At 34.0% G+C, this 12701-nt stretch overlaps 1 protein-coding gene and 2 pseudogenes across 4 annotated transcripts; 1 reads left to right on the forward strand and 2 right to left on the reverse strand.

The window, feature by feature from the left end:
• The first annotated feature begins 171 nt into the window (after positions 1-171).
• On the forward strand, positions 172-1119 carry LOC18588788 (umecyanin-like; annotated as a pseudogene). Its single transcript, XR_016028318.1, has 2 exons — positions 172-425; positions 701-1119. The product of XR_016028318.1 is annotated as an umecyanin-like (transcript).
• LOC18588789 (uncharacterized) lies at positions 635-5255 on the reverse strand. Of its 2 annotated transcripts, none has more exons than XR_016028317.1 (5): positions 4625-5253; positions 4411-4525; positions 4214-4328; positions 1785-4032; positions 635-1047 (listed from the first exon to the last, which is right to left on the reverse strand). XR_016028317.1 is itself a non-coding variant. In XM_007013431.3 (5 exons), the coding sequence occupies exons 1-4, from the start codon at positions 4723-4725 to the stop codon at positions 3140-3142; spliced, it is 1224 nt and encodes a 407-aa protein (XP_007013493.3). In that variant the 5' UTR covers positions 4726-5255; the 3' UTR covers positions 635-1047; positions 3127-3139. The 2 variants fall into 2 exon arrangements, 1 of the variants encoding a protein (XP_007013493.3); XM_007013431.3 differs by having other exon boundaries at positions 3127-4032; positions 4625-5255.
• A 2823-nt stretch (positions 5256-8078) lies between these two features.
• On the reverse strand, positions 8079-10203 carry LOC18588790 (protein LURP-one-related 5-like; annotated as a pseudogene). The gene is made up of 3 exons (XR_016028176.1): positions 10072-10203; positions 9545-9970; positions 8079-8806 (listed from the first exon to the last, which is right to left on the reverse strand). The product of XR_016028176.1 is annotated as a protein LURP-one-related 5-like (transcript).
• Between the last annotated feature and the right edge of the window lie 2498 nt (positions 10204-12701).

A 12701-nucleotide genomic window follows, 5' to 3' on the forward strand; every position in this document is an offset into this window, starting at 1 on the left:
GAAGAAAAAAAACCACCGTCTCCCTAGCACCCTTTGTCAAGACTTGCAGGTTCTAGATGGGAGACGCCAATGTTGAAACAAAAAGAATATCTTGGGCACGTTTTTTTTTTCAAATGTAACTACGTAAGGGTGACTTTGTGTACTATAAAAGTACCCCAACACTGCATTCCTAGGCAGAGATATTTTCTTGTGAGGAAAAGAGATAGAGAACTGCACCGGTGACGACCTGAGAACACGTTATAAAATGGCTAATCGCTTGGGGTTGGTTACTAGCTTGATTGTCGTGGTGATGGCTTTGTTTAAGACTACAGCTGCAGACACTTACACAGTGGGAGATGAGCTGCGCTGGACTATCCCTCCTGGTGGCCCTATTGCTTACTCAACTTGGGCTAGGTCGAAGAACTTTGAGATCAATGACACAATAGGTAAATTATTCCTCAAACCTTCTTCTGATTCAAATTCAATAGCTTTGATAGCCGAGGTAGTCGAGTTCATTAGTGGGGTATATGCTTTCCGAACTGCATGTTACTAACGTGCATTCAATCCTCGCCTAAACCTATACCTCATATATCTAAGTCATGTACCCAAAGTTTTCTTCTATATATGCAGATAAACAAAATAGGCCCAACCCAAATTCAATAACTTATATTTATAAACTTTCTACTTATTGATGAAGATAATAATTTTGATTGTTATTCAGTATTCAACTGGAGTGATACACACGATGTGGCTGAAGTATCCGAGGCTGATTATGACAACTGCACAAAGACAAATCCTATTGGCACCATACAGCAGACCAGCCCTGCAAATTTCACTTTGGATTCCAACAGAACCCGCTACTTCATCTGCACCATCAACACCCACTGTGAGCTTGGCCAGAAGGTTACTATCAACATCGGAGAATGGAATTCAGCATCTTCTCTGACGGTCGGCGCCTTGTCTCTACTTCTCTCCACCATAGTTATCTCCCTGTTGAGTTACCAGATTTAAATATCACCCGTCTGTCATGGCAGATTTCCTTCATTGATCATACTTCCATTGCTTTGGCTGAGTAGAATTTTATTTCATCATTTTGGGAATCAATAAAAAAGAAAAAAAGAGACATGAGTTGATATATTACTATGGCATTAATACTCAATTCGACCTTCCATCAGATTAAATTTCAGCAAGTGCAAATTAAATTAATAAAAAGGCTTGTCACGCTTTCTTCTCAACATTGCTTTCAACAGCTTTGGGATTTTAATGCAAGTGGTAGGTATCCAAATCTTTGCCTTGTGTTTAAAACATTGGAGAGTCCAGTTGGGAATTGGCTACGAAAGGACAGAAATACGATTCTTGATCTAAGGGGCAGACATTTTCTTTCCAACATGTGATCTTTTTATAAGTTATCGCTGGAACCCACAAGTTAGTTACATTGCGGCTGGGGAATCGCTGCCCAAACTAAAAAGCGGAAGACCTCTGGCAGGAAACTCAACTCATTCAGCTGATGTTTACTGTGCTGGTGGTGACAGTATAATAATAAAGGGTAAAGCAAAAAGTGCACTGAGATGAGAAAGAAAAGAAATCTGAATATCCTCAACAATGGGAGGTAAATCCGTCAGCCATTGTCTTATTCACCCTAGGGAATAGGATGGGTTACCAACCACAAATTTAAAGCTTGGTGGAGTTACCCAACTACACACCGCATGGGAGGAGTTAGACTCTGCCCAGGTTTGAGAGGTATCTCCAAAAACTTTAAGCTTAAAAGGTCCAGAATGGGCTGAAAATGGAAAAAGAGAACATACCTTATCTGGCCACCAATTACAACTTCAGATTCAATGGGTTTTACAATCATGCATGAAGGGCGCTCAACCTCAGTAAAACATTTGCTTTATTCCAGAAATCAGAACACAAAGTGAGGTAATCCTCAAAGCAAGCATTCACCTTTGAGGCCTAACTGAATACCACTGGCACCCATCTGCCTCACTCCCCCATCCGAACGAAAATAACAAAGCCATTCTTGTCGCAATCCACTTCGTAATAAATAGGTTCTTGAAATAGGTCAGCATAAACCCAACTCATCAATCATACAGCTAATACATAAAGGCTCATTCTATAAAACACCAAACACAAGTCCACAACCGAAGAGTCCTTTTATCGTGCGTCTGTACCACCTGAAAACCTAATAAGGTAGATGCTAACCAGGATTATTCCCACGGACCTCCTTATGCCCGAGTGCATCTAATTACTGAAGACTATCACACCACAAAGATATGCATGAGACCCTTGCTCCCATCCTGTCCCATATCCCCTCCACCTGTAGTAATCTAGTCCCCTTCCCACAAACTAACTCCTTTTCTAAGAACACTCAGATGCCTCTTGCAATCCTGATCTCCAAAACAAGTGATTTAACAGAGACTTATCTACACCGCGGAAGTGACAAAAATTAATGGGTAATTCCTCAGCCGGCAGTGACAGGCAGCAAACTGCACTAGAAATTGGGCTCAACCAAACCTAATGCCGAGAACTAAAAAGTACCCTCATGCGGCTAACTCAAGAAACAGTCATATCAACAAGAAATGTATTACTGTGCTACAAACATGCACAAACCAATCCTTGCCCATTCTTCTAGGCCAATATGGAAAATGAATTCTGGATGTTGGATGTATCCTTCATAATCAACCTTAATTCAGTTCACTCTGTGTAAGCTCAGGTCTATATTTTACTCCACTCTATAGTTTGAAATAGTTCTGATTAATTTGTCCACAGTACATAATCTTTTTCCTCTTTCTCTTTGCTCTAGCTATTTGTACAAGCAGAATTCTATATATCACTCAGTTTGATGGTGAGAAGTTAAATATTCCTTCTATGGCCCTCAACTGATCTAAATTTATTTATTAAAAGATTATAAGTAATTAGATGAGTAATGAGAATTAAATCATCCACCTATTAGATATCAATCATGCTCAGATTTTATTTACAATTCACTCTACGCTGCATCCCAACAATGCAACTCTTGGTCAGCATTTAAATTTTACAATCAGATCTACTTAGAAAATAAAGATTGCAAAAGGGATTCACTAAAACGATCCAGAGATCTTTAATTTTGAAGGACAAACTACAACAAAAAAACTATTGTCTACAAACCTGGCCCATTTTTTCAATTATTAGATGAGGGCCCTGGTTGCCAGCAAAATTGTTCATCCTCCGAATTGCCTCCAAATGTTGCCTTACGTTTTCTCATTGTTGCCCCCAAATTGCGACCTTCAATGTCTATAATCCACTTTCTTGAAAATGATTCATAATGATCATTCACATTCCTTTCCGGAAAAAAACAGAACTCTTTACTCTTTTGTTGAAAAGCCTCATTAACTTTGCCCCCTTCTTGAGAGCTGCTTGGACCAACATCTTCAGTTTCACCGATTGAATTCTTTTCTACATGCATACAAGGGTCAGAAAATAGACCTAACCGCAAGGACAAATCACATTCTGTCCCAAATGACTTCTCATTGGTGTGCCTGATATCTTGCTGTCCAATTCTTTTACCACCAACATCAACATCAGAAGATGAAAAGAGATTCTGCAAGGAACCCATTTCAACTGGCTGTGCAACCGATGTACCAATAGGTCTCCCAACAATTATATTATCAGATGCTATATTTTCCTGAACTGGAGAACCTGTCTGAGACTCTACATTTTGATAGTGAATTCCATAATACAGGGGATAAACTTGACCCAAGTTCGGCCGGGTGTTAGTTTCCATCCTCGTCAATTGGTCATGGCCAGGTGGACAATTGTCAGACAGGAAAGGATAACTATGACGGTTAGTTTGTGAAACCGAAATGTTCGAATTCACATTGGTGGCTATTCTTGTGAATTGACTGCCAGAGTGAACTGGCGATAACTGAGGACACCTTTCCTCACCACCTTTATCCAAAACCCTAGGAGCTGCAGAAATAGGTTCTTGTGCTCTTGGTGTTAGGTAAGTCCTAGGAATACAGTGCCGTTGGCTCCTCGAAGCTCTCACTGGATGGCACCCCAGATTTAGGGCCGCTAAAACAACATATATGTACTATAATCTTTTAGTCCAAATTGTTCTTGGAACTACTTTCAAATTGAAAACTTCATAAAGTTTAAGCTAATGTACATCCAAAATGAGAAAAACCAGTAACAAAATAATAAATTTGGATCCAAAAAACCCAAAAAAAAAACATAAAAAGGAAATCAACAGTACCTTCAACACAAGGTGGCAAAAGCTCTCCTGTTTCAGTGCTCTCATCTCTACGGATAATCGTGTTGATGGCATCATTAACACGGTCCCATAAGGTTTCCGGGTTCATATATTCCGACTAAAAGACAATAATAATAAAATGAGTCCCAAAAAGTAAATACAATAATAAAAGATCCACAAAATTGAACGCAGAACAGAACCTCAGAATTGGCTTTGGAATACATAATCTCCTCAGCTTTGAAGATGACAGTAAGTATTTTATCTTGCCATTCCTTGTTTTTTTTAGTAGCTGTGCTATGAGTGTCAATAGCGAGCCTAGAATCAAACATGTGGCGGGCAAGGTATTAGACCCCAGAAAAAGGATGCTGCTAAAAATGTACAACAAAATTGATGGTAATAAAGAAGACCCAGAACCTTAAAATCTGCTGAATGATGGAACCTCGGATGGGTTGGTGTCTTTCGCTATGCCAAGCTCTTCTTACACACTCGTAAGGTCTAGGGCCTGGCCTTGGCATCTTTCTTCTTCAATGGAAAAGGAAACAAAGAAAGTCTTGTGTGGTAAAATAAAGAGACAGAGAGGAAGGGGCAGATATTTGTGCTTTACCGAGAAGAAAGGAAAAAATGGTAGTAAGACAGTACTGTTTACATGGGTTTGATGGATTAGTCAATTTCTTTATGATGTCTTTTGCTCTTTCTTCTTTTTCCAATTCCCAGTTTGCAATGGAAGAGAAGAGAGAGAGAGAGAGAGTGAGAGAGAGATGGGGGACTTGGCTTTTCTTTTTTCTTTTTCTTTTCTTTTTTTTTTCTCTTTCTTTTGGCTGGGGAGTAGTACAGCAGGAGAGAGAGAAAGGGTTGCTTTCTCTTCTCATGCCTTTGTTTTTTCTCCAATAATTTTAAAGAGAGTTTACCATTGTTTACAGTCGGTTTTTGGGTCATTTTTTGATGGGGAAAAAGGGAGAAAGGGCGAGCTGGGGTTGGGTATCAAAAAGACAAAGTGTTTGGGTTTTATAATAGTAAAGAAGTCACCACTAAAATCTCCCTGGCCATGCCCCCTGCCTGAGCAATTGGCACATCAATTTTCCCCAGCATGGGCACTTCACAAATTGACATCCTATCCTCTTCTTTTGATCCCCAATCCCCTGCTGAAAGACTAATAGTATCACGATAATGATGCATATAGGAATATATAAATAGATGATCTTGCTTTTTTATTCTGAAACTTGTTGCTCTTTATCTCTTCCTTTTCTACCTTTTACTGCATCGCTTTTTGCATTTCAATGATGTGAAAAATTAACCCTTTAATATGTACTTGTTTTTTCCATTTGCCATAAAAAAAGTTACAACTATCCAATAAGCAGAAAATATGCTCTGAACAGAGTTAGGATTTAAAAGTGGAACAAAACCACTCTGTTGTTTTCAGTTGCATTAATTCCCATTAAATCACTGGCTGCACAAGGGGAACAGAGTGAATATTGATTGGTAAATAAAAGATAGTAGGAACATTATTTTCATGTCATAGATTGTCTATTAATTGGAGTTAAGCTACTCTGAACGTACGCTTTCAAAAAAAAAAAGCTACTCTGAACATTGCAACTCAAGCTTAACTTCTGATGAGTGCTAAGATGAAGAATTCCTCCCCTCCTGCTTCATCTAGAAGCAAACATCCAATCAATGTCTACCGTTCAGACTATTGGACTTAATATTTTCTTGGATGGTTTAACATTTTCTGAGACGGTTAATCACATTTCTAAGCTTGGCCACCAATGAAAGCGAGTGGTTGAGTGCATTCACTAAAGCAGAACCTCAGTGGTGATGAAAAAGTGTCGTAAATTGTCCATTTATTTGTGAGAATAGCCTAACACAGCTTTTATCATGTCCCTGACAATGCATGGGTTATCCCCAGTCCCCACTCAAATGCAGTTATGTCCACAGTCCACTATATTGAAAATGGCTGTGCAGTGCAAATTAGTGAGAGACACTTGACCCTTCTCTGTACTTTTGGGACAATCCATCTTTCCTCTTTAAATGAACAAATAAACCCGGCACGCTCACTTCTGCTGGTTACTGTAATCACAATTGATGTAAATCTTACTTTTTGGTTCTAGTATGGGAAGTTGTCGATTCTATTGCATAACATTTTACCTTACCCTTTCTCCAGTAAGAGCTATCACCAAAATAATTAGAAATAAATTGTTTGTTTGTGTACTCTCTCTTCCAATATACAATTAAGCTGGGCCAGATGGGGTTTTTGACAAAAACAAAAAAACAGGTTTTGTTTATGTAAAAAGTTGAAAATGAGCTTTTAGAAGCTAAAAGCTGCAATTTTAATTGGAGATTCTGGAAAAAAAATATTATTGTTATTATTATAGTACTAAAAGATTGATAAAGACGTTTAATGAAATTTATAAATATATAAAATAAAATATAAATATTTTAAAAAATTCTTAAGCTATTAAATAAAACATAATAAACAAATAACATGAACGCGTGATACTTTTACACTTGATAATAATTTTACATGAACATAAAAATGATAAATAGTATTTTGATTAATGTAAGTTAATCAACTATTATGATATTAATCATAAAGATCTATTTGATTTAAAATAAAAATATATAAATTTAATTAAATATAATAAAAATAAAAATTTATTTAAATTTCTCCCAAAATAACTTTCAATTATTTGAACTAATTTAATTTAACAAAAAAAATTTCTAAAAATTTGTACTTCAAAAACACGTTCAAGTCACTGAGCAAAAAAAAAAAAAAAACACGTTGAAGTCGAGTTAAACATGCTCTAAAGTTAATTATTTGATGGATAAAAAAAGGGAAAAGTTGGCAATCCTATGGTCTTAGGTTAAACTTTTATTAGTACAAGAGAAATTTGTTCTGACATTTAAAATAAAGTTTTCTTTTTTTTTATTCTTTCCTCCACCGTGGAGTACCTAACAGTTAAAATGCAGTACATTCTTTTTCCCCTTTCTCTTTTCCTTATTAGTTAGTACTTGATACCGAAAACAGGGGAGAACACATTAGGTGGGAAATGGGAAGGACGGACAAGAATTAAAATTCATCTGCGAGTAGGGACTAGAAACCCCAAAGTTGGGTCCGTATCGTTGTAATAAATTTTGAAACCGAAATGGATTTCTATAAGTTTTTGCTTTGTTCCCTCTGTGTATACTGAACAAAATTGCTTTCTTTACGCAAAATCATGGGAAGCCAAAGATTGTTGTACCGAAGGAAAGCAGTGTTCACTCACATCAGCGTCAAATCAACTACCTTAATGTTAGGGAATGGAAGATTCTCTTGCCAAATCAGAGCTATCAAAGTCCTCATGACTTGGGTAAATTCCCCCCCCGCCCCCTACTCCCCTACTTTACTTTTGTTTTAACGAGCCCATGTTACTATACGAGAAAGGTCAATGCAATTCAACTTTTGTTTAAAGCAATGTAAAATTTGATGGATGGTCAGTTATAATTTAATGACAGATGAGTCTAGTCCTATGTCTGCATCCTCGCGTCTCTCTTTCTATTTTTATTCATGCTTCTGTCTCTTTTTTCCCTTCTTTTCACTTTTCTTTTACCCCTTGATTTGTTGCCTTCCTTCCATCCCTTTTGGAAACTTCTTCACTAACTTTATTGCTTGCTGTTATGTTCCTTGTTTCGTAGCTGGGTAGGGGCCAGCCCCATTTGAGTGAGAGTCTAAGCCTTTATTCTTATAATTCTTGATCAAATATTTTGTAAAATATTATATTAACGGTGAAAAAAATTTAGCAGTTTAAAAATGGATGATAAATTTGATTAATTATTTAAAATAAAATAATAAATATAGATATTATCCAGATTTTTAGAGAGGTGGATATGAGAATTTTGCTAACAAAAATGTCACATGCAATATCTAATTGAGTGTACATAAAAATAAAACGTCCCTTCGCCTCGAAACAGAACAGTGCAGGAAACAAAATATGGTGATTGTACCAACCGGGACAAATCACTAAAACGCATTCAATTTCCTTCTTCTATGTACACTCAAAAGTGGCATAAAACAAAAACAATGTAAAGGCGTCAATCTTCAAATAAAAAAAGAAAAACAAGTGGCATAAAACAAAACATAAAAAAACAAAAACAGTCAATGAGAAAATGAATTCACTAAAATTAAAAACTATTAAAAAAAACTTTAGTCAAGGGGAAGAATCCTCTGCAACCAGATCCATCTTTTCATCATCATCATCATCAGTGTCATCAAACACTTGATCAAGAATTAGCACCAATCCCATTGCAAATGCACTGTCAAACCGTGGCCGAAGGCAAAGCAGAAACACATCTTTGCCCACAATAAATCAGTTTTAGGGTCCACTTTTCTTTTGATCTCAGCCATCGGTTCCTCGATGATCTTTCCAAACAAGTGCTGTTGATTGTACAGCAACGCTGGGGAAAAGAACCCTCTATCTGGTACTCCTCGCCTGGATCACCGTACACTCCCACCACCACGCTCGACTGTCCGATGATGGATGATCGACGAACGCAAAAAATTGGGTTTTCGTTTTCCATTTTCTCGCCTAATAAGCCTTCCCACCTTTGATGGAGACTTGGCTTCTGATTTACCAAACATTAACTCTTTAAACGGGCACTAAGCTTTCCTTACTCTTCAAATTTTCTTCAAACTGGTTTAACAAAAGTCAATGCTTAATTTTTAGTAGAAGAAAAATGAGGGGCAATTGGAATTAATAATTCTACCTCTAATCTTTTTAAAACATTTAAAGAAGACAAAAACATAGTATATAAAATTCCTATACGTATGAAACTTTTTTTGATAATTCTGCCTTTATAGTTTTAACAAAGCATAGAGGGCATTCCATTTTTTTCTTTTTTGGATAAAGTAGTTCAATATAGCATACTCAATTTTCTGCAAGAAATATGTATGAAACTTGAACCATAATCTTATAAGATTAAATAATTTTGACATTTTCCTGCTAATTCTTTTTTTTTTTAACACATCAGATGATATAACAAAACAGGAACATACCAGGGTTAAAAAATTTCTACCAATAATTTTGTCCTAAAAAAGTATTATATGTACCGAACTCTTTATTGATCGGAAAAGAATCAAACTCGTCTAGGTTTGACATGGAAAACTAATTGTGAAGCTATGAATTATTCCTGTTTTCTCTACATGAACCTACAAATTGAGAAATGCTTTGTGATTGTGAAGTTATTGGTTTTGACATGGCAAGCAACAGTTTTTTACTTTATTAACACAGTTGCATGATTGAAGGGATACCTAATATTTCATGTCATTGAAGCAGTTTCCAACAGACATACAGACAAACTGACCTTTCGAATAAGGGTGAGGAGGCACTCGCCGGTTGCGTCCATGAGAACTAGCTCATCTTTGGCTTGTGAATCAGGGCCATAGTAAGAATCGAACCTGAAGATCAATTCTCCTTTAGGGTTGTATACAACAAAGCCATCTCCTGGAAAAAACACAGAGGTTTTGTGGACTGTTAGGTGGGTTTCCTCTTCAAAACAGAACCTGTCATCCACGAGCACGGCTCTTGCCATGGTTATCCCTGAAGAAAAGAGATATATCTTGCTATATAACAAAGCAGATATAGGAAAAAGAGAGAGAAATTGGTAGAGGAAAGCAGGTAGAAGTAGGTCGACGTTTGTGGCTTGGAGCTTTATGGCCTTTTTCCCTAATTTAGTATTTGATTTAAGTTGATTGTGGTGGTCTTTCTTTGTCTGTGACGTGCCGTAGACCTGTAGATGGTGCAACAGTTGAATGATCCATAAATATCTAGATCAGAGAATAAATAAATAAACTAGTAATGTTATGTTTTTATTTGTGGTTTTAAGCTTACCTTTGGGTGCATGGCAGTTATCATGGATGGGCGTTGGGACAGGGCAATTCACTCATTAAAGTCATGGTAGAGTCTGTCAATGTTTGATGGCAGCCACATAAGGATGAGAATTGAAACCATAAATGGGGGTATCTCAAGCTCAAAAGGGACCCTCTTGCCCGCTTAACAAGAATGATGTTTGATCATCAAGCATTCAATCCAAAAACTCTTTGATTGGACATTCTCTTACCAAGTTAATTTTGATGGTTACTTGTATTTGTTTCTGTTATTATCACTCTTTAACTGGAAACGTTTTTGCTTTCCGTCTGCCTACGCTCTCAAGTGATTGCGGCCTAAAGGAGCTGGATAGGTTCCCCACTTGCCGGATCGCCGCAGCCGCCGGCGGTTTGTTAAAGCTTGTGGGGATCATCCCCTGCTGCCAACGAGCTTGGTCCCTGGTTCATAACTAAACGCTATATCACTGCAAGAAATTTAGCAATTAGTGGCGCAAGCATTAACGACGCAAAATATAAATTTTACGTCGCGGATAGAAGCATCTTTGTATCCTAGCCGCTTCGCCTTAAATCTTCTCTACGACCTAATAAACTCTAATTCCATCAAAGTTTATTAACTGTGTACTTTTGGCAACACTAATTACTAAGAAAAATTACAGGGACTTTATATTTCACTTTTGTATTAGGTAGACCGTACGCTTTAAAGCCTAAAGATTTGATATAATGAATGATAAAAATGAGAAAACTCCAAGCCGAAGAAAACTGAGCGTTTAGTCTTTCTTTTTATAGTGATAGTAGCTTGACCTTATAGCAGTTAAAATGAGAAAGGGGAGATTAAAAGCTTGTTTGGTTTGATTTTTTTAATTTAAATATTATTATAAAGTTTTTATTAATAAAAATAATTTTGAAAATTAAATTAAAATTATTTGATAAATTTATTTTTATAAGTTCTTTTTTATAGATAAGTTATTTCGCAAAACAATTGATATAAGTTTTAATTTTGGTTAAAATTACTAACTTTCTATTAATTAAGAATTTATTTTTCACAATTAAAAAGTTAACTTTATTTTTTATCTATTTAAAAAAAATTTAGAAATATAAAAATATAACGTAAAGTTTATAATTAACAATAAATCATAAAAAAAGAATTCTACAAATAATTTTAAAAATATTTTTAATAGATGAAGATATTTTTGAAACAAAAAAAAATTCTCTTGAAAAACTAGTGTATTTTTTTTTAAAAAAAACTACTTTTGGAGTTTTTTCTTTTTTTTAATTTTATGCTTTAAAAATATATTTTTTTTAAAAATAATTAACTCAACTTTTGTTTTAAAGATATAAATAAGTTGAAAAAATTGAGACCAAAAACAGATACTAAGTATAATTCTAAAGTATTAAAATATTTCTTAAATACGTTGCAATATTTACCAATTAAAACTATGAATGGTAATGGGTATCCTTTTACAGAGTAGTCACAGATATCGAACCCGGTTATATAGGATTAGGATATCCTATAATCGGGTTTGGGAAGGGTTTAAATAATGATTTCACTACTCGAATCAGGTTTCATTATCACCCTTTGGGTACCCGTTACTTGAACCCGATTATTATTTACAAATATATAATTATTATTTTAATAATTATATTCAAAATATATAATTTTTATCAACTTTATAAGCAATTCTTTTTGTTAACAACTAACAAATATATGAAAAGTATAGTTACTCTGATTATTAAAATAATGACATTAATATATTTAAATTAAAAAATTATTAGATTGTTAATCATGTTTAAATAATATGAATATCATATTATATTATAAAAAATATAATTACTATTATATACTTTTAACATAAATATATTTACTTTTTATTTTTTTTAACATTATAAAAATTATGACTTATAAAATTATTAATTATAATATATATACCATTATTTATATAAACTTATAACATATATACTCAAATAGTGCTTTTGAGATTTGAATAGTTTTGGAACTTAACTATTTTTTTTTTAATTTCATGAAATTAGGGACAAATGCATATAGTTAATTAAATTAATTCATCAAACTATTATTATTAACTTATAATGTCTTTTAATAAATATAGTTTATATATTGTCTTAATTTATAAAAAATATAATTACTATTATATATATACTAAAATATTTTTAGTATATATATACTTTAAATATAAACATATTTACTTTTTATTTTGTGTTAACATTACAAAATTATAACTTATAAAATTATTAATTATAATATATATAACTTTATTTATATAAACTTATAATATATAAACCTAAAGAGAAGTTGTGAGATTAAAATAGTTATGAAACGTAGTTATTTTTTTAATTTTATGTAATTAAGAACAAATTCGTATAGTTAATTAAATTAATTCATGAAACTATAATTATTAATTAACTTGTAATGTCTTTTAATAAATATATTTTATATAAATTAAGTTCATTTATAAGGAATAGAATTACTATTATATATATATACTTTAAATATAAATATATTCACTTTTTACTTTACGTTAACATTACAAAAATTATAATTTATAAAATTATTAATTACAATATATATACTTTTGTTTATATAAACTTATAACATATAAATATATAGAAAAGTTGTGA

This window comes from Theobroma cacao, chromosome 9, assembly GCF_053813885.1.
Source record: "Theobroma cacao isolate CCN51 chromosome 9, ASM5381388v1, whole genome shotgun sequence".
NCBI classification, from domain to species: domain Eukaryota; kingdom Viridiplantae; phylum Streptophyta; class Magnoliopsida; order Malvales; family Malvaceae; genus Theobroma; species Theobroma cacao.

Coding starts and splice junctions, on each gene's coding strand:
- LOC18588789 (XM_007013431.3), bottom strand. CDS start 4,725: ATGCCAAGGCCAGGCCCTAGACCTTACGAGTGTGTAAGAAGAGCTTGG. Junction 4,329..4,410: donor ATTCCAAAGCCAATTCTGAG/GTTCTGTTCTGC, acceptor ATTGTCTTTTAG/TCGGAATATATGAACCCGGA. Junction 4,033..4,213: donor TTTGCCACCTTGTGTTGAAG/GTACTGTTGATT, acceptor ATGTTGTTTTAG/CGGCCCTAAATCTGGGGTGC.